The following is a 24,338-nucleotide window of genomic DNA, read 5'->3' as shown; positions in this document are numbered from 1 at the left end:
AGAGCAGCGGAGCCTGCGCAGTAAGACCGCCGGCCTGGGTGACGTTATCCTTTCCCGCGGACAGCCCCGCCCCACCCCGCCCCGCCCTCCTCGAAGTCGGAGGGAGCTGCGCGAGCGGTCGGTGTTGCTGTCGCTTGCCTGGGTTCTCAACGCGGTCTTTGTCCCTCCAGCTTTGTTCTCGCCGCGCTGGCGTCGTCCTCGCCCCCGTCGCCGCCTGCCCCGCGTGCCCGGGCCTTGCCCGCCATGGTGGCCAGGCCGGAGCCTGAGGTCGAGGCCATGGACGCTGAGGTGGCAGTGCCGCCGCCGGGCTGCTCGCACCTGGGCAGCTTCAAGGTGGACAACTGGAAGCAAAACCTGCGGGCCATCTACCAGTGCTTCGTGTGGAGCGGAACTGCCGAGGCTCGCAAGCGCAAGGTGCGCCCAAGGCCTGCGCTGGGATCCGAGGAGTGTTGGTGGGAGTGGGAAGGCTCGTAGTGTGGGGAGGGCGCCTGGCCTTGCGGGGAGGGCGTGAGGGGGAAGCCTCGCGGTGCGGGGGAGGGGCAGAGGAAGGGGCAAGGCGAAGCCTCGCGGCGCAGGGAAGGGGCTAAAGGAAGCATCCTGATATGGGCAAGGGGGACCAGGGGAAGCCTCGCAGTGTGAGGAGGGGGCTAGAGGAAGCCTCGTGGTGCAGGGTGGGGGACTGGGGGGGAGCCTCGCGGTGCGGGGAGGGGGCTAGAAGAAGCATCATGGTGTTGGGAGGGGGCAAGAGGAAGCATCGTGCTGAGAGGGGGCAAGGGACCGCCTAGTTGGCGCTGTTGGGAGTGTGGCGACGGAAGCCTCGAAGGGAGGGGGAGGGGATCTGGGATAAAACTGAGTCGGGGGGGAGGAGAAAGATCTGTCTGGATGTTCCTTTACAGAGAATTCCTTGTCTGTAAAGGTCGCGGTGGTGGGTCGGGGTCTGCAGGGTAGTTCTGTGGATAGCAGCCAGTTCCCGAGACTGAGAACCAACGCGGACACCTGAGGCTGGCAGGGCTTCTGCGCACTTGAGAAGCAAGATTTTTAGTGTGTAGGAGGTGATTGACAGCCACAGCCATCGAGGTAGTGGCTGTTTTGTTGTTTGCTGCTGGTCCTGTAAACCCCAGCAACAATGGTTATTTTATTAGTGATTTGGAGATGGGAAAACGTTATTCTTCAATCTTAAAAAAAAACTTAATTATTACAATTTGATTTTGAAGGTGAAAACTGAATAGGGAATTTTGTTTCTCGAGTAGCGTCTTATAACGGGAAAACTGACAAACCCACTGTGTATATCATGTTAAGCATCACATTCTCCCTCTTTAGTTTTTCGAGACAGGGTTTCTCTCTATAGCCCTTGATGTTCTTGAACTAAATTTGTAGATCAGGCTGGCCTCTAAATCACAGAGATCTTGCCTCTGCTTCCCAAATGATGGGATTAAAGGTGAATGCAAACACCCACCCTCCACCCCTGCCTAAATTTCCTTTTTTTAAAATCAGTTGTGGCCACAATATTTATCTTTTAGGATGTTAAAGGCTTATATGTTCTATAACAGAGTCTGTTAGGATTGGAGCAAGATTGTTGGTAGTAGAAGTGTATGATTCAAAAAATACTAGAGTTGGGTTACTTTGTATTTTGAGACAGGAGTCTTTCTGTGTGGTCCAAGGCTGACCTTAAACACCCAGTCTTCTGTCTCAGCCTGTGAGGACTGGGATTATAGAAGTGAACCATCACCCTGGCACAAAAATACCAGACTGGCACCAGCGTTCCACAGGTCATAGTTTTGTCACTGGTGCATTCTGTTGCTTCTTGGATTGAGATGTAAAGTCAGAAGCGTGGGATTAAATGGAGGAATCCTCCCATTTCTTTGTTTTGCTTTCTCATCTCCCCAGACTCTTCCTTTTGTATAGCTTCACACAAGGAAATGAAAGGCTTCCTTTCTCATTAGGACTGCTCAGCTCAGTATTTAAATTTCCACCATGCTACAAGTTCTTTATTAAATCATCTTCACAGCCAAGAGTTCACACACCAGCACAACACAAACACTCAGGAGTTGTGTTGTTTTGGTGGACTACAGTAAAGTAGGAAATGAAGGCAGGCGGCTGTGCTCTGAAGGTGCCCAGGCTTCGGCTTGTGAATAGAACGTCACTCGTGACAAACCCTCTGACGCAGAATGTTTTCATCTCACAAGCCAGTGATTCTTTTAAAAAGAAGTTTGTGCATGGTGGTGCAAAAAAATATATGTGTGTGTATATATATATATACATACATATATACATGCATCCATACATATACATATATACACACACACACACACACACATTCTAGAAAGGTGTTCGTTCATCTTCACCGATCAGCAATGCTGGTTAAAACTGCGCTGAAATTCCATCTCACCCCAGGCAAAGAGGGCCGCATGCACGCTGCTGGTGCGGGTGTAAATTGCCGGAGCCTTCTATGAACAGTAGAGATTTCTTTTCTCAGAAAGCTAGAGGTGGATGGCATGGTCACTGATCCACAGCACTCCCAAGCAAGCACACCGATGCAGAAAGGGGATATCTGTGGGGGGGGGGGGGGGGGTTCCAAGAGGTTGGGGAAGGAGAGGACAGCATTGGAGGTGAGTTGAACAAGCAAGGTACAGTGATAAATATGTATTAAGATGTCATAATGAAACCACTATATGACAACTTAACAAGGTAAAGAAGCATCGTAGGTGTCTGTCAGAGCTATTGGCAGTCTGTGGAGTGACTTAGGAGAGCCAGCACCTTCATGTGGATGTGGTGGCAAAGGCTCCCTGCATGGCCTATTCCAGGTTAACTTGCAGTTCATCCCACCAGCTCACAGGGCTGGGTGCTGGCCCTAGGCAGGCTGCTGCCAGCTCAGGAGCCACATTCCTGCAGCCCACCACAACCACTGCTTGTGACTAGAAAGCAGCTTAGCTGCCACTGGCTCCTCAGACTGGCTGTGCTGCTCCACAGGACCCCATCAGCACCCTGGGCACCCCATTTTGCCTCTTACTGGCTGCTTCATGATGACCCCTAAATGGGGTTTGAAACCTGAGCTGTGAGGGTTACTGGGAATTCATCTTCAAACATAGCAGTATTGGTAGATGGAAACTGGGGTTAATAGCAGCCATGACCTCTGCCAGTGTCCTTGGGCTGCTGCAACAAATGACTGTACTGTAAAAGTCTCAGGCCCCAAGTGCTGGGCAGATGTGAAATGTTGGGAGAAAGAATCCATTCTGGCCTCCCTCTTCTGAGACCCTGGCTACAACCTCCAGTCTCTGCCTCATCCTTCACATGGGTTTAGCTTCTGGTCCCATCACCATCTCTTAGGAGGGGAGGTTACTTGTGCCAACATTTAGTGCTAACCCCAGACTGACTTTAATAAACTTTAATTGTGAAGGTGTCTTATGAGCTACCCCAGGGCTTTGAGGATTTTTTTTTTCAGTGCTATGAAGTAAACCATTGTCTAAATTGTCTTCACTTGTGGGGAACATGAGCCCAGAAGATACACTACACATAAGCTCTGTGGGTAGGTATCGCCCACCTCAGGATCTTGATCTGCCATACCATCCGTTGGCCGCTGACTGTACATGCCACCAAGTAAAGGTTAAACTTACGGTTATGCAAGCCATGCTTCGGTAGCATAAAGGGAGTGGGGGGTTATTAATAATTGTTTGAGGTTTTTAAGGCAGTGTTTCCCTATGTAGTCCAGAGCAATCCTCCTGCCTCCGCTTTCAGAGTGCTGAGGCTACAGGTGTGTGCTACTATTATCTGCTAAAATCAGGGTTTTATCTCTGTCAAAGACCACTTCCTGTTTTCTATGGTCATTGCACGTTGCACTGTGTTGACTAGCTGATGGTGTTGGGAAGGGAAGCTATCCTGGGTTGTTTGTTTGATTTTTAAATTCATTAGCCTAGAAAGATTGCCTTCCATGCAAGTAGCAAGCCTGCAGTTCTGCCTTAGTGTCATTTGTAAGAAAACAGTTGTCATGTATTTATATATTTTTCATTGGTTCATTTTTACCATTCTTTTATGTGTATGAGTTTTTGCGTGATGTATGTCTGTGAGGCAAGACGAGGGTGTCAGAGTCCCTGAAGCTGGAGTTAGAGGAAGTTGTGAGTTGCCATATTGTTGGGGACTGAACACAGGTCCTCTGCGAGAGCTGCAAATGCTTTTTGTAATATGCCATCTCCAGGTCCATGTTTGCTGTCCTCTTCCCACGTTAAGAATTGTTTGGCGACATCTTGGTAATTATTGCCGTTGACCCCCATAAGAATGACGACAGTCTGACTATACTAATGAACACTGTCCAGGAATAATGAGGGAATGGGGCTATCTCATACATAGTCCATACTCAAGTACTGGCATGTATTGCTTTTATATACTAAACTCTCAGTACAGCAGGCAGAGCAGAATGCTGCCTTTCATGGTTGAGGCAACACTGGAGTGTGAATTGGGGTGTTCAGTGCTATGTGGTTTGTGTCCACCTCTACTAGATTTTGGCACACTGTGTCTGCACCCCATCCTCCCCAGCCACAGTCTTCAGGGGCTGGCTTGTTCTGTGTGTTCCCTACCTGTGGTCCGTGTCTTTATTTATCTGTTCATTGACTTGGTAGATACTTGGTGTGTTCTGCAATTTCCGAGTACCATTGTTATTTTGCCTGGTGATGTAGCGTTTACAGGTGATTTCGGTTAAGTCAGTTGTTGCTGTGAATGGTTACAGAAACTGGGCTTTGTCTGTGTCCCCTGCTGTAGTTGTTAGATGGAATTCTGTGAAGACTTCCTATGTGTGCTTCTGTGGTAGGAATTGCAGATTGGACTTGGTGCCCTTTGTTTTTATCAGGTGCAAGTAATTCATTCTTACTGTTGATATCTGTGTCACATTGTGCCCTGCTTGCCCAATTAGCATTCCATGGTGCACAAATTGGCATATGCTTGGGTAGTGAGAATATTTAGAATTGCCTACCACTGTGTTCATATTCCCTATGATTGCCTTGCTGGGTTTCTGTAGCCTCTTTCTTGACAGTGAACTTTTCTCTTTTGTTCCCATATATTGCTTTGACTCATATCTCTCTTCTTGGGTAGTGTTTTTGCTTTTGTTTTTTTAAGAACCTTGATTTGCAAACCTTGAAATTACACAGAGAATAAGGATGGCTGGGTCTGAGCTGCTGGTTAGAGTGCGTGTGGTGCTGGCCTGAGGTGCCAGTCGGGACTGCGCATGGGAATGTGATGACATCATCATAGCTGTGCTCTTATTGATCTTGTTTTGAGCCAAACTAGGCACTTTGGGGAGAATGGAAAGACTAAGAGGACAGCTCCACCCTTCCTCTCTCTTTGGCATGGATCCTGGTTTCCAGGACTTCCTGTTGTCTGCACACTGCTTATAACTCATTATCTAAATTCCAGGCAAAGTCCTGTGTCTGCCATGTCTGCGGCATTCACCTGAACCGGCTGCACTCTTGCCTCTACTGTGTCTTCTTTGGCTGTTTCACGAAGAAGCACATCCATGACCATGCCAAGTCAAAGCGGCACAACCTGGGTAAGGCGCCCTCCTGCAGGGGACAGGAACAGGTATAGGCTCTGTGAGTGAGCATGGTATCTCTCCAAAAGGCCCACTGTGATGAAATGAACTCAAGTGGCTTTTGAAACTGAACTCAAGTGTCTGGTACCATTTGCTTAAAGCTTTTTAAACTGGTGTTAAATTCCAGCCAGGGGTTTTCCTGGTTTCCAGGAAAGCAGGTTCATGAAAGGCTAGCTGAGCATTGTGTGATGTCAGGTCTGTGCAGTGTGTGAGGGAGGGGTGGGGAGCTAGAGTTGTTTCTGTGGCCAAAGATAACCTTAAGCTTGTGATTCTCCTGCTCCTGTACCCCGAGCTGGCATTATAGGCTTGCCCACTATGTCCAGCAGTTGCTTTGTTCTTTGAGATAGTCTTGTCATGTTACTCAGGGTGGCCCCATGCCTAGAGGGATCCTCCTATGTCAGCCTTCAATGTGCTGGGCTTCTAAACATGCTCATCACACTTGGCTTGCTCTTGGTTAACGTGACCATTTACAACCACCAGTTCTCATCTTAGCGCTGTGTCTATACCCTCCCTATGTCCAGAAGTGTTAGTGTGATAGGCTTGCTCATCCATTCATTCATTCATCCATTCATTCATATATTCCCCTAAGATAGGGTTTCTCTGTGTAACAGCTCTGTCCTGGAACTCTCTTTGTAGACAAGGCTGGCCTTAATTAAATTCAGAGATCCACCTGCCTCTGCCTCTTGAGTGTTGGGATTAAAAGTATGCATCACCGTGCCTGGCAGATTTTAATTTTTATTTCTCTTGAAATATTTTCTAACTTTGCTGAGATTTGTCCTTTGACTCAGTGGGGATATTTCTATTCTATCTACTTTGGAAAAATTTTTTCTAAGGTTTTTTATTTTTGTTTGTTACATTTTTTTTTCCTGTTATTATAGAGTTCTTTCATTGTAACCAGAAACTCATTGTTTCAGTGGAAGATGTGTTTCAGAGTCTGGCAGCACCTCAGAAAGTGACACCTAGAATTATTCCTGTGGCCCAGCAGTTCCAATTTTATAAATGTTAAAGTAGCAGTTGCTACTATTTCAACTGCCCCTGGAGAAGGAACAATATAGTCAAGATGAGAAGAAACAGCAAGTCGCTGTTGCCTCTCTTAGACTGCCAGCCATTCAGGGTACAGCAAAGCCGAACGCCCGTTAACCTAAAGTGAATGCTTTATGAAGTTCAGCCCTAATTCTGAGCTTGCACAGCTGAATCAGAGTGTCCTGATCCATTAATTAGTACTTTGCAGGGCTCAGATGTGTCTTATTCTCGATAAGCCCTCGGGAAGCTTCTGGAGACAGCAGACACACTTCACCCACCCTGGGTAAACCCTGGAAGTTGGAGCTCCTGTAACTCAAGGAGGAAGATACTCTGGGCAGGTGGTGTCTAGAACATGTGGTTCCAAGTTCAGCTGTCCGAAGAACTACCTTGCCATGCCAGAGTGAATTATGTTCTTTTCCCTCCTCTCTCTGCAGCTATTGACCTGATGTATGGAGGTATTTACTGCTTCTTGTGTCAGGACTACATCTATGACAAAGACATAGAAATCATTGCCAAAGAGGAGCAGCGCAAGGCTTGGAAGATGCAAGGTGCGTTCACCATGCTTAGAGAGAAGGCTGGGTGACCCAAAAGTGGTTGGAGAAGCTGGTTTGGGCCACGTAGGAGAGAAGAGCAAGCCACAGTTCTCTTGAGGCAGCCATACAGCTTGTAGGAGTGATAGCTGCTGTGGGAAGCATGGATATTTAGCTGAAGTGGATTATTGGTCCTCAGGGGAGGATGGATGGCGCTTCCACAATACCCTAGGCTGTTCGTTCTCCCCATGGAAGGTCTGCTACACACTACAGTCCTTCGCTTTTCTTATTCAGTTCTCATCCTTGGCAGATTGGGATACTGTGTTGACTCTTGCTGGGCTGGTGTGAAAGTTCTAAATTATTGGGCCAGGTGTCTACTCAGGGATGGAGCTGTTGCCTAGCATATACAAAGCCTAGTGCTTGAACCCTAGTGCTACTAAAAAGGAAGAAACAAAAACTGTTGAAATATGCCTGTGCCTAAATGATTCAAGCTCTTCTTCGCCATGGAGTTAGATACATCATGGTGACAGCACCATTAGGAATTTCATTCTCTTTTTATGTCTTTCATACTAGCAAAAACAGTCTGTCTCAGCATTTACAAGGTGGTAAGTTTGTGTTCCAGGTAAAGCAGAGTCCAGAAAGGATGCAGAAGTACATCCTTACAGTATCAGTCTGTAGGGCTTGTGTTCTCATGCTAATTGTGTTACCCAAAAAAACCTGTTTATAGTGTCCTGCACTTAGGTTAAAGGACGCCGGCACCCAGTTGGTTCTGATTGGGAAATAACATTGCCAGTGGCTGGTGGGGGGGGGCGTGAAAGAGGCAGGACTTCTAGGATTCCTGGGTAAAAAATCTTCAGGGGTGAGGATCAAGGAATTCGGCCATGAGAGGGGCATAGGACGGACCATGCTTGAAGGAGAGGAGGGTGAGACAGCTGAAATGTAGGAGCAAAGGGAAAGTGGCCCCTTGGGAGGGCTGCCCAGAAGGAAGCGGGGCAGCAAAGATGAAATAGATTCAGAGAGTGTTAACTCAGGAAGACTGGAGGGGAGTGTGTACTAACCGAGGGAGGTTCAGGAAGTGCCCAACCATTGAGCTAGTGAGGAATATTAGAAATAAGGCTGCGTGGGTCCACGTCTGTGTCTTTCATTCTTGAATTCAGTGAACTCTGGCCAGTTGGCAAGATGTGCGGAAGCTCGGGATTAACAGTTCACCACTACAGTCTTAATGGCGTTCATTTCCTAAATCTACATTCTTATCTAGTAAAAAACTTCTTAGAAACTTTGAATGCTAGATAAAAGCATATGGTAACGATTTAATTGGTACTTATATCTCTTAGTAAAGTTTAGAATAGTAAGATAACCCTTTGGTTTGCTACGTGTATGGAAGCCGCCTGGTTCCTTGAATGTTTCTGTTTGCAGAGGTTTGGATCTTCTGTTAACTCATCATAAAAAGAAATCGCCCATCGTAATAAATGTTACACAAAGATCCTTAGCAAATACCTTTATGACTCTATGCATTAATAAAATATCATATTGAACTACTGCATAAGCCTAGAGTGAAGAAATTCTAGTGAAAGGAGTTTTGAATTTTGCTGGCTTGTCCGTGTGCACACCCTCCTGTCAACATCCAGTATTCTGTCACTTGCCACCCACCATACATTTAGAATCTCTTACTGAACCTAGAGCACAACATTTCAACAAGACCGGCGTATCAATGAGCCCTGAAGATGGGGCTGACTCTGGCCCCCAGCACTGGGGTCACAAGCACATGCTGTTATGCCTGGCTTCTGCCTGGGTACTGGGATCCTTATTTGGGTTGTCATGCTTACATAGCACATTAGCCAATATGCCATCTTCCCTGCCCAGTGGAGTGACTTAATACATACGACTTAGAGGCATTTTAAATTTATCTCTATAATGTCCTTAACACCGGCCGTCTGTCACAGTGAGCCTGAATTTTCTTCCGGTGGGGTAGAACTTGAGATAGTGAGAGATTCAAGGAGCAAAGGGGAGCCTGCAGAACTGCGCCTGCAGGTGCAGGCATCTGACTTCATGGAGGAACCTCCATCAGCTCAATCCGTTGTTCCCAGGCATCGGCCTGGCCAGGCAATGTCCCAGTGGCTGTGGGTTCTGTGGTGCTCTGCCTGGGTCAGGAAGGAAACACGACTCCAACCCACTTGAGGACACGTTGGAGAACCTGGCTTAGCCCCGTGCTTCCACACCAGTGTACCCACCTACCTCATCCTGAATGCTCTCGGCGTCTCAGTACTCTGAAAAACAGTACCAAAAATAGTGTATCAGTTCCTTGTAGGAGGGGCACCATTATCCTCATAGTAGATGGAAACTAGAGCAGCTAAGCTTCCCTAGTGGCTTAGACTCCTGCTCTCCTAGCAAGTGTTTGGTGGCTCTTGTGGCACTCTAGGTTTGTGTTTCTGACTCTGTCCTTACGTGTGCTTTCTGTCACACACTAAGTCACAGGTACAAAGTGTTAGGAGCTTTATTCTTTATTTCCCTGTTTTTTGTTTTTTTTTTTTTTTCTTTGTTGTTGTTGTTTTTTTTTTTTTTTTTCCCCCTTTTTTTTTCCTTTTCAGTTTCCTGAGAGACTCACTGTTTGCATTAACAGTGCTGGGTCTGGTATGTCCCACTTAACCAGGGAGCCTGTGTCTCTGTGGGCAGGGGGAGTAGACTACCACCATGTTTGACTGTTCTTTATTGAAAAAAACACTGACAAACATCTTACACTTCCAGGTCTTCATCCACCACGTAGGAAACTCAGGGCAGGAACTAAAGCAGAAGCCATGGTGGAAAGCCCCTCACTCCACTGTCTTTCTCATACACACCAGGACCACCTCCCCAGGCCAATCTGATGGAAGCAGTTTTTCAGTTGAGGTCTCCTCATCCCAGATGATCCTAGCTGTGCCAAGTTGACAAAAAGTTAACCATCATACAGGGCAGTTTCCTGAGGGGTCAGGGTTTTGTGTTTAGCAGGTTGTTTCTGAAGGAAAATCAGACTTATATTTTTTTCTGGCCCCTCAGAATGATACATATCACTGTCATGTGGGGATATATTGCTTCTTTGTGCAGGACACTTGAGTCATTAGTTAAGTCACTAGTCATGTGGCAGGATAAAAAGGAGTTCTTCAGTCATTCTGAGTCCATCTGGCAAGTGATGTACTCACTCTTCAGGTGTGTTGAACTAGGAATTTTAAGTAGTGTGGAGCAGTCCTCTGAGTGAGGTGTGAGAGTGAAGTGTGCCCCTCTCCACCTTTTGGCTATCATTGTGGGTTCCAGTCTTCTGTGGTATGTCCAGTGAGCAGATCAGAAGTGCATTTTAAACTGGGTGTCGTGGTGCATGGTTTCACAGTGCTAGCACTTGGAAGATGGGCAGGCTGACCTTCGAGTTTGAGGCCAGCAGTTACCAAGCTGCTCCCATCGGAGCTGGTGCTACCATATCTACCCCAGGATCCAAGGCATCTGAGAGGCTTTAGTACCTGGTGGTCTGATCGGTTATGTTCCTCTCCTTGACTCAATAAACAGGGCACGTTACAGACACTCACTGAGGCCAACTCCTGTTGGCGATCTGACATTTCTCTGCACAGTAGGGACTTAGAAGAAGGGTGGCTCTCTGAGTTGCAGTCCGAGTGTGTCGAGTCCTCAGAGCTTTTATTTACAAGAGATCGTAGCTAGTGATCCCCAAGACTGTTGTTCATCTCCTTAGGTGTTGGGGAGAAGTTTTCAACGTGGGAACCGACTAAGCGGGAGCTGGAGCTGCTGAAGCACAACCCGAAGAGGCGGAAGATCACCTCCAACTGCACCATAGGTCGGTGAGGCTGCGGGCTGCTGTCTTCAGTCAGCTTAGCGTTCTTCCCGGAGTGGCGCAGGCCTTGCCTGAGTCCCTCCTGCATTTGTTGAGCATCCAGCTCTCAAGCACTTGGTCTTCAGGGGCTGCTGGAGATGTGGGGTGCAGAGACGAGTGGGGACGCTCCCTTTAGCTCTTTGGCGTCTGTCTATCTGAAGGGATTCAAGTGTACCAAGTCAAAGCTGCTCCTCATCGCAAGGTGACATGCCAGTGAGTGAGGGTGTTCGCCATCCCTCCCTACCTCCTGGAACTCTGTAGACCGGGATGGTCTTGAGCTCTGAGATCTCTCTGCCTCCCAAGTGCTGGGATTAAAAGTAGTGTATGCACACACACTCACACACACACACACACACACACACACACCCCTAACTCGCCCCTCACGCTGACCAAGTCTTCTAAAAAGGAGGAAGTATATTTTAGAGCTTGTTTGAAAAACACTTAGCTTTGTTAGAGAGGCTCCATTTTGACCTGCCTGTTTTCATAGTGTGTTTGTGGAAACATAAGGACCAAGTGGAGGGGGCAGTGGCAACGAGGTTTGTGCAGTTCATTAAAGACTAGTGAGCATGGCACTTTCCTACTGCATGAGTAGTTGAAGACAGTGACTAGTGTCAGGGTGTGGCTGGTCTGAGCTCAGTGCACAGGTGACCCTGCTCTCGATGACTTCCTTCCAGGTCTTCGTGGACTGATCAACCTGGGGAACACGTGTTTCATGAACTGCATTGTGCAGGCACTGACCCACACGCCGCTCCTGAGGGATTTCTTCCTCTCAGATAGGCACCGCTGTGAGATGCAGAGCCCTAGCTCCTGCCTGGTCTGTGAGATGTCTTCTCTCTTCCAGGAGGTGAGTGCAGCAGCTTCTGGGGAGGGACAACTAGACAGCTGCCTTTCCCCCACTTGAGAAAGAAGTGGAACACTTGATGAAGACCTTGCCTAATTATCTTCCACTGCGTGACTGTACTGTGGAAGACAAGGCTTTTACAAAGGGGTTGTTACGGAAGGGTTGTTAGTTTGGTTGTTGAAGGCATACTGTTCACCGAGGGGAGGAGCCCTCAAAGTGGTGGGTGTGGTGCAGTGAACTGATTGATGGCATTTGTCTCGAGCCCTGCAGGCTGGCAGCACAGAGACGAGCTAAGGCTGCGTCCTTGATCTAATCATAGCTACACTTGTGTGTGCCTATCGTCCCCTTGCTCAGGGGTGGGACCTGCTCAGGTTCATCTCAGGACCTCTTGTCTTCATAGACTCAGGCCACATAACTTCTTTCCCATCCTAGAAACTGGGGGGCCCTGCCCTGCACAGAAACCAGCAGACAGCCTCATTCCTTTCACTAGGCTGCTTTATGCCACTGCCCAGGGTTGAGCAGTGGACAGAGTTACACAGCAGCTTTGCAATTGAGATGACTCAGCTGGCCCTTCCAAAATGAGTCCTGGGCGTCACTGGGGTAAACCGCTAGTTACCATGTGACTAATGCATCTCTCTTGGATTATTTTTTAAGCTCAGGCTTAGTAAAGTATAATTTGCATCCAGTAAAACATCCTAGTATATAGTTCTGTGAGTTGACAAATGTGTGACACCTCCACCTTCATAGGTGACACAGGTTTTCGTCCCCAGAATTCCCATGCCCATACATGTGGTATGGATGGATGTTTAGCATATTTCCCACATGTTATGCATGTGCATTAGTTCACCATCCTTACTAGGTTTGTCTGTGTCTCCTTGATGTGGTACTTCAGAGTCCATGTGGGCTCTCTTGTCTTGCCAAAAAGCATTTTTTTGTGTAGTGGTCATAGTGCATTTAGTGGGAGCCCGGGTTAGACACTGGGGTGGTTTCCAAGATATAAGGGCTTTAATATACGCAGGGGTTTGTGTGAAGTGTTTCTCTCCAGTACCTTGGTTAAGTTGCTGTCCTTGGTTTTTAGTATGCAGTATTAAACAGTCAACTGCAGCAAGTACTTGGTGACTTTAGTGCTGGGTGAATCTGCTGCTTAGTTCTAGTCTCTAGCTGTTCATTACTAGTAGAATTTGAACACCTTTCATCTGATAAACAAAACACAAAATATTGTACATTCCAAGACTGTGGTCACCAATTCTGCCACTAATAGAAAATTCCACACCCACCATGGTTAGTACATACTTCATAATCTACCTTCAGACTGTCGCTGGGTTTCTGTGTCCAATACATGAAAACAGTTCAGTTTAAATTAGTTTAATATCCAGCTTTATGGGTCCTGACAGGAACTGTGGAAGTCACAAAACCAAACCCAAACCCTGAAAGCCTAACAACCACAGTTTTGGATCCAGGCAGGAGCTGACTCTGGGGTGTCCATTCCAGCAGGATTGTGTTGTGTGACCTCACCACGGCCTTGGTTTTAACACATCACACATCCACTTTACTCCAATGCCAGTATATGCTTCTTGGGACGCCTCAGTGACCTAAGACTGTTGTGTAGTTTACTGTCCCTGTAGACTCCTGCTCTTACAGAAACAGTGATGCCATTTCAGAAAACAAAGGCATTGAGTATTTTCCTGCCGTGTCTCAATGTGTAAATATGTCTTCGTATTTCTCTAGATTGTGATGAAAATTTGCTGTTTGAATTGCTGAATGGAGTTTCAGAGTTTGTTTGTTTGTTTTTTAAGGCTTGGGATTAAAACAGAATTTCCCTGTTTCTAAAGTGGCCTTAAATGTACTTAATTTTGTACTGTGGGTTTCCATGAAGTGGCTTCTCAGGCAGAAGCAGCCCTGGTATAATGATGAACGTAGACATGAATTCTGGCTTAAACAGGTATCTGGTTGGCTCTTGGCTTTACTGTGCCATGATCACTTTCTTTAGATGTATGATGTTCCTTTTAAGAATGAACTTAAACTCTCAGTTTACAGACAGGCTTGGGGTGAAGCCCATCAGTAGAGCTTGGTACACCTGAGGCCCTGAGGTTGATTCCTTCGTTGCAAAATGGCTGTGAGTTAGCTTTGCTTTTCTCAGGTGGTGAAAGGGCTTAAGGCTCAGGAGACTTGCTCACTTGGTAGCTGTTTACATTGTTGACAGATTGGTACTGGCGGCCATTTACAAAGCAGCAACATCAGTTGAAGAATTGGGAATATCCCATTCATTCCTTGAGTGCTTAGGGCTTATGTATATACAGAGGCCAGTGATAAAAAGCGACAGGATGGCCTTGAGATTGCGCATCTTTGCCCTGAAAAACCTGAACTCCAAATCTTCTGTGACCTACAGCCTTCTGAGCACAGGAGCATTTTCAGATTGCCCGATTCAGTAATATCTTTGCAACTATTCCAGACACTGAAACATTCAACTCTTCTCGACCAGTCATATATGATATCTAGCCCGAATGCCACTTGCTAAAACAAAACAGCTGTGCGAGGAATAGTCTCAAGCATACAGTGGCTCAGAAGGGAATACCAGAGCTGCTCGCGTCAGCTGGTCTTACGTATCTGACCAAGCAGGGCTCCCAGGAGCATGTTCACTGGCCCCATTGTACCTGTCCCCAGTAGCCATGCTGTCACACAGCATCCCAGGAGGGTGGGCAGGTGTTTTGTGAGGCAAACATTGTATAGAGTAAGTCACTTGAATTTGCTGTTTGTTGTGTGGACTTATCAGTGAAAATAAAGTGAAGGAAAGTGAGTCAACATAGTAATCCCGTTTGCCAAAAGAAGAGCAAGTTCATTTGATCAAACTTGTCCTACCCAGTCTGTGCAGCTGTGATGTTTTTGTCTGATGAAGGCTGGCAGGTGTCCTATTGTCCCTTTCCTTCTCTCTGAACAGTTTTACTCGGGGCACCGCTCCCCACACATTCCGTACAAGCTGCTACACCTGGTGTGGACGCACGCCCGGCACCTGGCAGGTTACGAGCAGCAGGATGCCCATGAGTTCCTCATTGCCGCCCTGGACGTTCTCCACCGCCACTGCAAAGGTGGGCCTGCCACCATCCCTCTGCTAGGCTGGGGCAGGCGGGAGTTCCCTTAGCAATGGCTCAGAGCAAGGCTTATAGGAGTCTGCTTGATTGTCTTGTATGGTTGGTATAATCAGGCTCTGTTTCCAGTAAGGAAAACCATGCTTCCAGGGAGTTCTCCACGGTGTATTTGTTAGTATCAATTGATTTGGGGGTATTTTTGGAAGCAAGGTCTCGCTGTGTAGCTCATGCTGGCCTAAATAAAGCAGCGGTCCTCTTGTCTCAGTGCTGGGATTACAGGTGGGAATCTCTGTACAAGAGTAAAGATCCCAGAGTTAATGCACTGGCATCCACACCTACAGTCCCAGCACCCAGGTGGGGAGGCAGGCAGAGAAATACCTTACCCTGTAGGGGAAAAAGGGCAAGGAAGAATGACATTACCACCTCCTCCCCAACTCCATCACCAGAGAGCTCTCCTGAAGTGAATGCCTTCACTCTTCATAGTGTTGGTAACTCCTGCTGTCCTGCCTCTGCTGGGTGGATGTGGACTTGCTGGCTACATTGTACTATCTTGGTGACATTACTAATGATATCTACACATCTCCGTCCTCAGGTGATGACAACGGGAAGAAAGCCAACAATCCTAACCACTGCAATTGCATCATTGACCAGATCTTTACGGGTGGGCTCCAGTCTGATGTTACATGCCAAGTTTGCCAGTAAGTGCTCCCACTGGCCAGATAGTCACCATGAGTGTAAGTTTGCCAGGGCACTTTTTGACCCACTTCCCAGTCAGCAAGGCTGAGTGTTGTGTGGGCTTCAAGCCTAAAGCTAAGCACCACCTTAGGGAAGGCTCCCCGAGTTCTGTGGTGCTCATGGTAAAGCACATGCACTAGTTTCAGGTGAGGGACAGTTTTATTTAAACAGGTGTGCTCTAATCATTTGAGATAAGATACCTCTGGTAGAAAAGGCAGAAGAAATGTACAGATTGCCTGAGTCTGACTCCCTACTCCCCTTGGAGGCCTGCGGAGTTTTGCTGTGGCACTCAGCAGGATATCCGCAGCAGCTTCATACAGTTTTCTCTGCTTTCCTTATAGTCAAGACCAAGACCTAAAGCAAATAGCCCTTGCAGGTGGCAGATCATTGGCTTCTGTGGTCCAAAGTGAGAATTGGCTCCTTTTCCATTTGCTGACATAAAGTCACAGTTCTTATCAGGTGTGCCCATTGCTCAGAGTTTTCATCTTCAGAAGCAGAAAGGTTCCTTTAGCAGTTCCCTTCCACCCACGCCTCTGTTGTCCTTACTCCTCTGGCTCATCCTGCACACTATTGTTTTTATCCCCTCCACAATTCCTCAGTACCTACCTGCTTTCTGAACAGAGTTTCCACGGCTTTCCAGGAACTGTGCTCCTTTGAGACCTTGTCTTTGAGTAATGTAGAATTTCTCCCTCTCTGGCCTCGTATGTCAGCAAGAGGTGATCTTCAGTTTCGGTCCTTATTTGGTCAATTTCTTATTCTGAGTTTCCTCTTTTAAATATTGTAACTTAAGTCTCCTGGCAGGAGTCAGCCTTGTTAAGTGTAGCAGACTGGTCTGTGGGGCTCCAGGTTTGTACTTGTACATGGAGGTCTCTCTGTCTTTGCCCATTCAGGGCACCTAGTATCTGGGCAGTGTTGCTGCAGTTCCTGTTGTGAGGTGGATCCTAGAACACAGGGTTCTGTTTGTAGCTCTGGACTTTATACTTTGCCAGATTCCTCAAAGTATAAAGGACTGGTCCTATCTTACCCTGTCTTACCCTGAGGTCCCTTGTGGATAGATGGGCTGCCTCAGAGACCACAGTAGGCTTCAGTCCTCATAAGTTCTCATGTGTTTTCCTCTTCCCCTGCAGCGGGGTCTCCACCACCATAGACCCCTTCTGGGACATCAGTTTAGACCTGCCCGGTTCTTCCACGCCATTCTGGCCCTTAAGCCCAGGGAGCGAGGGCAGTGTGGTCAATGGGGAGAGCCACGTATCCGGGACCACCACTCTCACAGACTGCCTGCGGAGGTGAGACACATCTACAGGCTGCTTCAGAACACCATCTCTTCCTTCCTTTTACTACGTGACTCGACCTTTAAAAGTTAACGGGGGAAAAAAAAGACAAAATAACAGATCATTGTAGGTTATCCTGCAGCTGTAAGGTGACATGGCGATCCTGGTACCTTACCCAGTCCTCCACCATGACACCCACACAGCACAGAGGGGTTGGATGAGTGTATATGTCAAAGCAGTTGCTGAAGCTGGTGTAGACAGGAGCTTCACAGTCCTTCTCAGCCATGCCTTCATCTGCAACCACAACCCCCGTCTGCTCCTCACCTAAGCAGTTCAATTTTAGCTTCCTCTAGATTTCTCAGGGAGGTTTGTGAGTGGAATCTCACAGCATGTCACCTGTGGGATAGTCTCTTCACTTCGTCACCTCTGGCAGCCCAGAGAACTGTGTATGAGCGTGGATCATAGCATTTCATTGCTGACTGGTGGCCCATGGATGGTGCACCATTTGTTTATTGAGTCATTTGTGTGTAGCTTTGTGTGGCTGTATGCTCCGTTTACAGACAGGTTGTGTTGCTGGAAGTTAGAATTATCACTGTTTTCCCAGACCTTTCATTAGTACTACTAAATATGTGTACACACACACACACACACACACACACACACACACCACACAAAGACAAGCGAGAATCAGGAAAAGATGAAGACAAGGTTCTTCTTTGTGTAAATACAACACCTATAACTGCTGGTGAACTTTTGAGTGGTAAATGATCTGTTCTCCTTTCTTCCATGTCTTTTATTTTCCTCTTTCCATGTTTTTTATTTTTATTTTTCAATAAAACCATGTTTTTTAAATGCCTTGTAGATTTACCAGACCAGAGCACTTAGGAAGCAGTGCCAAGATCAAGTGTAGCGGTTGCCATAGCTACCAAGAGTCCACAAAGCAGCTCACCATGAAGAAGCTGCCCATTGTGGCCTGTTTCCATCTCAAAGTGAGTTTCCCAGAAAAGCAGCCCTGGGGCAGCCTGGCATTAGCCTGCAGTACAGCCTTGAGCTCACTGATGCACCAGTCCCAGGAAGCAGGAAGTGGGGCTGCCTCCTGCACCTTCCTGTCTCTGCCAGCGTAGGCCAGATGTCCTGCACTGTGACATGCCACCCTACTGCATGGAGACGTGGCTTCTCACTGAACCTGGAGTTAGGCTTGCATTAGCAAACCCAGCAATCCTCCTGTCTATACCTCCCACAGTACTGGGGTTACAGGTGCATTTGTCCACCTGGCATTTTATGTGGTTGCTAGGGATATGGACTAAGGTGCTCAAGCTTGTGTAGCAAGCACTGCTAAGCCATTTTCCCAACTCCTCTTTTAACTTTCCATTTCACTTAAAAATAGACCCAGCCTCAGGCTAGGAGGTGTGAGTCAGTGGTAGAGCTCTTGCCTAACATGCATGAGACTTTGAGTTCCACCCCAGAGCTGCAGAAAGAAAGATCCAGAAAACAAACTCTAGTCTAAGTCTAGATTCTGCAGGTCCTTTGTGGGAAAGGCCAGGTAGTAGGTAGTAGGAATTTGGGTCTGGTGTTGTTATATGTACAGGTTTTTTTTCCTGCATGTGTGTCTATGCATTATACCTGGTGCCCACAGAATGCAGAATAGGGTGTCAGATCTTCGAGGACTGACATTACATGAGCCAGTACATGTGCTGGGAATCAAAACGAGGTCCTCTGGTAGAGTAGCCAGTGCTGGTGTTTGAGTCTCTAAAGGCTGCACATGATTTGTTTCCTAGTCTTGAAAAATGTGAAGGATGAGTTTGTGTTTGGTAGTATACAACTGTAATCTCAGTATTGCTGCGGAGGCAGTGAGGCAGACTAAGCAGTCAAGAAGGTAGAAGCTCTGCAAGGCCCTTGCTGGGCCTCCAGGCGTAGTCGCCTGGCTGTTTCCCAGTCTGCTCACTGTTACCCTTTCTCTGCAGCGATTTGAACACTCAGCCAAACTTCGGCGGAAGATCACTACATATGTGTCTTTTCCCCTGGAATTGGACATGACACCCTTTATGGCCTCCAGGTAGAAAGGGTTGGTGCCCCTGTGTCTGTGGGGAGGCAAGTTGACTGGTGGGTACTTATCCAGTGACAGCCTTTAGACAAGGTAATGACAGCTGTCTAGGCCTCATGCCACTCCAGTTCTTACCATGATCTTACTGTGGGCTGCCCATTTGTGGTCTACATCCTTCATCATTTACCGCCTTTCAGACTTGGCATCTCATCAGGATAAGGCTATAGGCTTACCACATGTGACATTTTTTGGTTGATGGAGACAGATTTTGAAATACAGATAAACCAGGTTGATGTTCTTCCTTGAGATCTAATCCTGTGTATCATAGACTATATCAAACTTAACCCTCTAAAAACTACAGTGTTTGCTGATGCCTTTGGTTTGCTGTCTGTGGCTGGCAGCTGTAAGTGTGGTGGCTTAAAACAATAAAACTTTATTTTCTCACAATAATAGAAGCCAGAAATATGAAACTTGGTAAGAAGGATCCTGAAAGGGTTCCCCCCTAGACTCACCTAGCTCCTGGAGCCTCTGGGTCCTTGTCTGTTACTACCCTAGGCCAAGACCCTTTCTCAATCATTGGTCTGTTTTCTAGGTATTAGTGGTTAAGGGTCGGACCTGTCTAGATGGCCCCATGTCAACATCCTCTACCCATCTGCACAGGTTTTCTAAATGGGTCACATTTGCTGTTCTTGGGGTCAGGATGCAGACAGTACACTTCAGAAGCCACACCCCAGCCCACTATACTGTCCTGAGCAGGCTTCCTATTAGCTATTGATGCTCTTCCTTGTAGCTGTGGTCCAGGTTCATAGGTCACTGGCTGAAACCTATGGCATAGACCGTCAGAGTTATCTCTTTGTAAAATGGGGTATTCACATATCTAGAGCTGGAGTGACTTAGTTGCTGATATTGAGGTCTCACGGGACTTGCTGTCTTCTGTTTATTTTGGCTGTAGGTAAACACCAAACTAGTTTAAGACTTGGTATTCTGTTCAGCCCTTCCTCCCACTCTGTCCAACCTACTGCTAGTAAGCTACTTCAGGATTTCCCTTACATTCTTTTAAGGGTGTAGTATGGGGTTAACTTACACATAGCCTTTCATTTGGTGTGTTACAAGCAAAACTCTTCACAAGCCAGTGTCAGAAGCCCCTGGGCAGCATGTGGCTTCAGGGTCCATGAGGATGGGGTGTTGGGGAGGTGCACCTGCACCAACACTAGGAGGCCAAGGAGCTCCAGCCCAAGCTAGATATCTTACCACCACATGGGGGCAGTCTGGCATGCAAAACTGGTGTGTGTGATGGAGTAGACCTGTGTATTAATGCTGTAGTCAGAGCCTGTATCTGGGGAGGTGGTAATTCTGGTTTGTTACTGTTCTTACAGCAAAGAGAGCAGGATGAACGGGCAGTACCAGCAGCCCCTGGACAGTCTCAACAATGACAACAAGTATGTGGGGTTGCAGGGCCTAGGGGTAGGGTGAGCTGGTATTGTGGTCATGCAGGTATGGCCCATGCTCAGCTCCCATTTCTCAGGCTCCCAATCTGTCCTTCTCATCTGAACAGTCCCCCTCCTGGTGGCAACCCCACTGTAGAGACCTGGTGAGGATCTGCTTAGGAGCACCACCTAACGAACCTGCTTTTTCTCTGGTCCTGTCCCTCTGCCGTTAGTAAGACAGGCAGATGACACCGACTAAAGCAGGTTTTTCACTGTGAGCTGCCACCACTCCATGGCATTTGGTGTGGCTCTGGGGATTGTCTCTGCTGGCCAGAGCTGAGATGCTGCCTTGGCTCTCCCAACTCTGTAGCCAGCATATTCTGCTTTAGTTTGGAGGTGTTCTGCCAGTTCAACAGACCACAGTTCAGCTGTTCTCTCCTTTCATACCAGGTACTCCTTGTTTGCCGTTGTTAACCATCAAGGGACCTTGGAGAGTGGCCACTACACCAGCTTCATCCGGCAGCACAAAGACCAGTGGTTCAAGTGTGATGATGCCATTATCACTAAGGCCAGCATCAAAGACGTGCTGGACAGCGAAGGGTATGTCTGGGGGTGGGGTTTGAGAAACCTGTGCTGATGTTTGTCCATCCCTCCTGTCTGACCAAAGCCAGTGGCTTGGCTGCATCTGCCACACTAGACATATCACCTTAATTTGGTTTGGCTTTGTTGTTGAAGGGACAATGGTTCCTTGGACCAGAAGTTACCTGTAGATCATGTTACAGGGTGGGAGTGTTGCTGGACAGAGTCGCACCTCTAAATCAGGGACCACTGTGGTTGGCATTTGTTCTAACCAAGCAATGCAGCAGTTCTGGATCAGCTTCTCTGGTCCTGTTGTTACTTGTGATCTGTTTTTCACCTTGAACCTCCCTAAGATTCGGCTCCAGGGTAGACCACCTGCCACAGATGCAGATGGTACATGTGAGGCTCTGGGCCTTGGGATCCCTAGGAGAGGAGTCAGAGAAAAGAATACAGTACTGGGCAGGGGTTGGGTTGAGGAGACATAGACTCTGTGTGAGGGTAGCACCACTGTGACCAGGAGAGGTAACAACTACAGGAAGTCACCAGGGCTGCAGTGACTCTCTAGTAAGCATGGTGGTCAAGTTGTTTGATTGAAGGCAGGCAGCATCTTTCTTTCTTGACAGTAGCCATTTGAGAATTCAGGCATGTGAACCATTCTTGATTGGCATAGGCTGTCTTGTAAATTAGGACTAAGCTCACTTCCCCTTTGCCTCCACAGGTACCTACTCTTCTACCACAAGCAGTTCCTGGAATATGAATAGACTCCTCCCTTGCTGACTAGAAAAAAAAAAAAAGAAAGAGAGAGAGAAAGAAAGAGAACAAATTGGCAAGCTTCCTGACATGATCCCTGCTCCCCCCACATCAGAACACGGTCTTCCTCCTGTACAGGCGAGCCTCACACATGGCTCCCCTGCACTAGGAGGTGTGTCAGGTGGGACGAGCTGCCAGAGCTGAGTACCGTGCCCTTGGTGGAAAGGAGCTCCCTCGCCAGTACCTGCCCTTTCAGCCTCGTATGCTGGGGTTGGGTGTCTTCAGAGCAGACCAACCTGCCTGGTGCTTCACCCTGCCATCCCACATGGGTTTTAAAAGCACCTGCCTCCTTGAAAATGAGCCCATCCAAGCTGTATGGGCAAAGATGCTGCCAGGACAGAGTGCTTGCCACAGCCCTCTGGCATGAAGGGCAGAGGTTGATTCTGTTCTGTCTAAAGTTGTAAGATAGCCCCAGGCCCAGGTTGAGGCCCCCCACAGGCTACAAATACATCTGTCCTACAGATAACTAAGCATCAACTGCATGTGGAAACAGCAGCCCGAGGTTCTCTTTATGTTCTAGAAATAGGCATCTTCTTACCTCTACCCCATTGCTCCTTTCCGTGGTGAATTTCATAAACGTGATAGTAGTGAAGTGGATGATTGTTGAGTTTATATGGAATTCTAGAAGAGCCTCTTCCCTTCTGAGAGCGAGTGTCTCGCTTTTTCACCAGTGTTGTTGCTTGCCCTGTGCCCTGCCTGCCTTTTCACAGTTAGCTGGTGGCCAGGCAGTAGAGATCGGGTCCCTGGTATCTTGATCTTGGCAGCAGATTTCTTGATGGTTCCATTGACCCAATCTCCCATGTTTCTTCTTGGTCTCTGGTCTTTTTGCCTGCCCAGAGTGGGTTAGTGGCTGCGTGAGATTTGCAGCTGAGTGGTCCGGGGGGAGGCTGCATGGCGTATATAGTTACCCGACTGCCTGTGCCCCGTGTTCACTGAGTAGTTACAGCCAGGATGAGGCTCCACCAGTTCTGCTGACAAGTCAGTCATGAAATTGACTGAGATATTTTGCATGTATCCCTGGACAAGGCCTGGGCTGCCCACTTCTAAGAAATTGAAATCTAGGGTCTGGGTGTTTGTCCTTACACCACTGCCTTTTCAGGCTGTTGGCACCACCCAGGAGATTCAGTACAGGCAAGTATTTCCTGAGAGCCAGGCTCTGAGCCGTTGGCCCATAGCCAGTAACACATGCATCATGTTTGCATAGCAAGTACGGTTGTGATTTAAATTACATATAATTATGTGTACAGATTTTTTTTTAACTATTTGAAAATAAGATTTTTTTTTTCACTTACAGGCTATAAAAGAGCAGTACAGGGTTCAGCCCAGCTCCTTAGCCAGCTAACTGATGGGATGAACTAACACTGCTCAGTCGGTGTAAAAAAAAAAAAATCACCCAAAGTCAGGGACAGCAAAAGCTTCGTCGTGTGGTGACACTTGCCCTGTTCTTCTCTGGTGTGTTTCTATTTCTGCATTTAAAGTAAAGAACAGATTTGAAGCATGTTTTAGGAAAAAATCCTTTATTGAGTATGGCTGAGCCTAGATTCTCAAGAGATGGACCCATGTTTGTGGGACTCTGCTGTGAAGATGCCCTTGGGGCTGCACATTGTATTTGTGAACAAGTCCACAGAAAAGACTTCACTGCAGGTACCTATGGGAACCAGAGCCCCAAGCTCCTGAAGGTCTGCCTCCTTGACACTCCAGTGGAGGGGCGTCCAGAGCAGGGGTGATGAGCAGGTGTGCTGGCCAGGCCTGCTTCCTCTGTCCCTACAGCACACAGCCCATTTCTTCTGTATTCGGGGCATGTGTTTTCTGTCCTCGACTAACCCCTTTCTATCCGGAAGCATTCCCCTCCTTCACTGTGGTTTTAACATTCTAAACACTTCACTCTACCTGTGGCAACATCAGCCAACTCCATGTCTGCCACACATCCATCTGGCCCTACCTCTCTGTCCTGGGGTCCTCAGCGTGATGTCTCCACTAGACAGGCATGTGTGGATGACTAAGCAACAGCGTATTTAAGCAGTGGGCTTGGGAAGTTCTTTCAGTTCCCCCTCTGGACAGCTAGGCAGGAAAAGTTTCCCATGTAAGACCTGCCTAGTATTTGTGCTCAGATGGTCATGAAGTGCATCTCACCAAAGGCTGCATTGCCCACGCCTAGTCTAAAGCAGTGCGCAGACCTTCCATATACCGCTGGCGCCAGCTTCACAGGAGAGTGAAGTAGCCTTCAGATGTCCTCAGTGAGGTGAAGGCGTGAGGATGGGACTGTGATACCTCTCTCCATCCCAGAAGTCCCCCTTGAGCTGGGCACTACCTGAGCTCCCCACGTCATGTGAACCTGAGTGCTGTTGCGTTTGGCTCGATGTGTATGCTTTTCCTTATGTAAAATTGTTCTTTTTGACAAGTGGCTTGCTTCATTTATTATGGCTTTGAAATAAAAAATCGTGAGGGAAAAAACAATAATTGTACTGTGGTTAGAAGTTTTATTACCAAGACATTTAAGTTACTTTTCTCTCCCTTGTCATTTTGAGGGGCTATTTGACTCCTCCCTAGTGGCTTTTAGT

The 24,338-nt window shown here is 47.6% G+C and overlaps 1 protein-coding gene across 1 annotated transcript; it reads left to right on the top strand.

The window, feature by feature from the left end:
* Window positions 1–94: 94 nt before the first annotated feature.
* Window positions 95–24,338, top strand: USP22 (ubiquitin specific peptidase 22). The gene is made up of 13 exons (XM_080924601.1): window positions 95–414; window positions 5,404–5,536; window positions 7,036–7,149; window positions 10,847–10,948; window positions 11,659–11,828; window positions 14,764–14,911; window positions 15,504–15,609; window positions 16,774–16,932; window positions 17,780–17,906; window positions 18,882–18,973; window positions 20,338–20,400; window positions 20,839–20,988; window positions 21,686–24,338. The coding sequence occupies exons 1-13, from the start codon at window positions 244–246 to the stop codon at window positions 21,726–21,728; spliced, it is 1,578 nt and encodes a 525-aa protein (XP_080780727.1). The 5' UTR covers window positions 95–243; the 3' UTR covers window positions 21,729–24,338.

This window comes from Micromys minutus (genome assembly GCF_963924665.1).
Source record: "Micromys minutus genome assembly, chromosome: 10".
NCBI classification, from domain to species: Eukaryota; Metazoa; Chordata; class Mammalia; order Rodentia; family Muridae; genus Micromys; species Micromys minutus.
The sequence above is the reverse complement of the archived record's forward strand: the minus strand, read 5'-3'. Positions and strand labels throughout refer to the sequence as shown.

What these genes read in the sequence shown, in the direction of transcription:
- USP22 (XM_080924601.1), top strand. Translation starts at nt 244, where the DNA reads ATGGTGGCCAGGCCGGAGCCTGAGGTCGAGGCCATGGACGCTGAGGTG. An exon ending in TCTCCACCGCCACTGCAAAG is followed by an intron (nt 14,912 to 15,503) that starts GTGGGCCTGCCA and finishes CTCCGTCCTCAG; the next exon opens with GTGATGACAACGGGAAGAAA. An exon ending in GTTACATGCCAAGTTTGCCA is followed by an intron (nt 15,610 to 16,773) that starts GTAAGTGCTCCC and finishes CTTCCCCTGCAG; the next exon opens with CGGGGTCTCCACCACCATAG.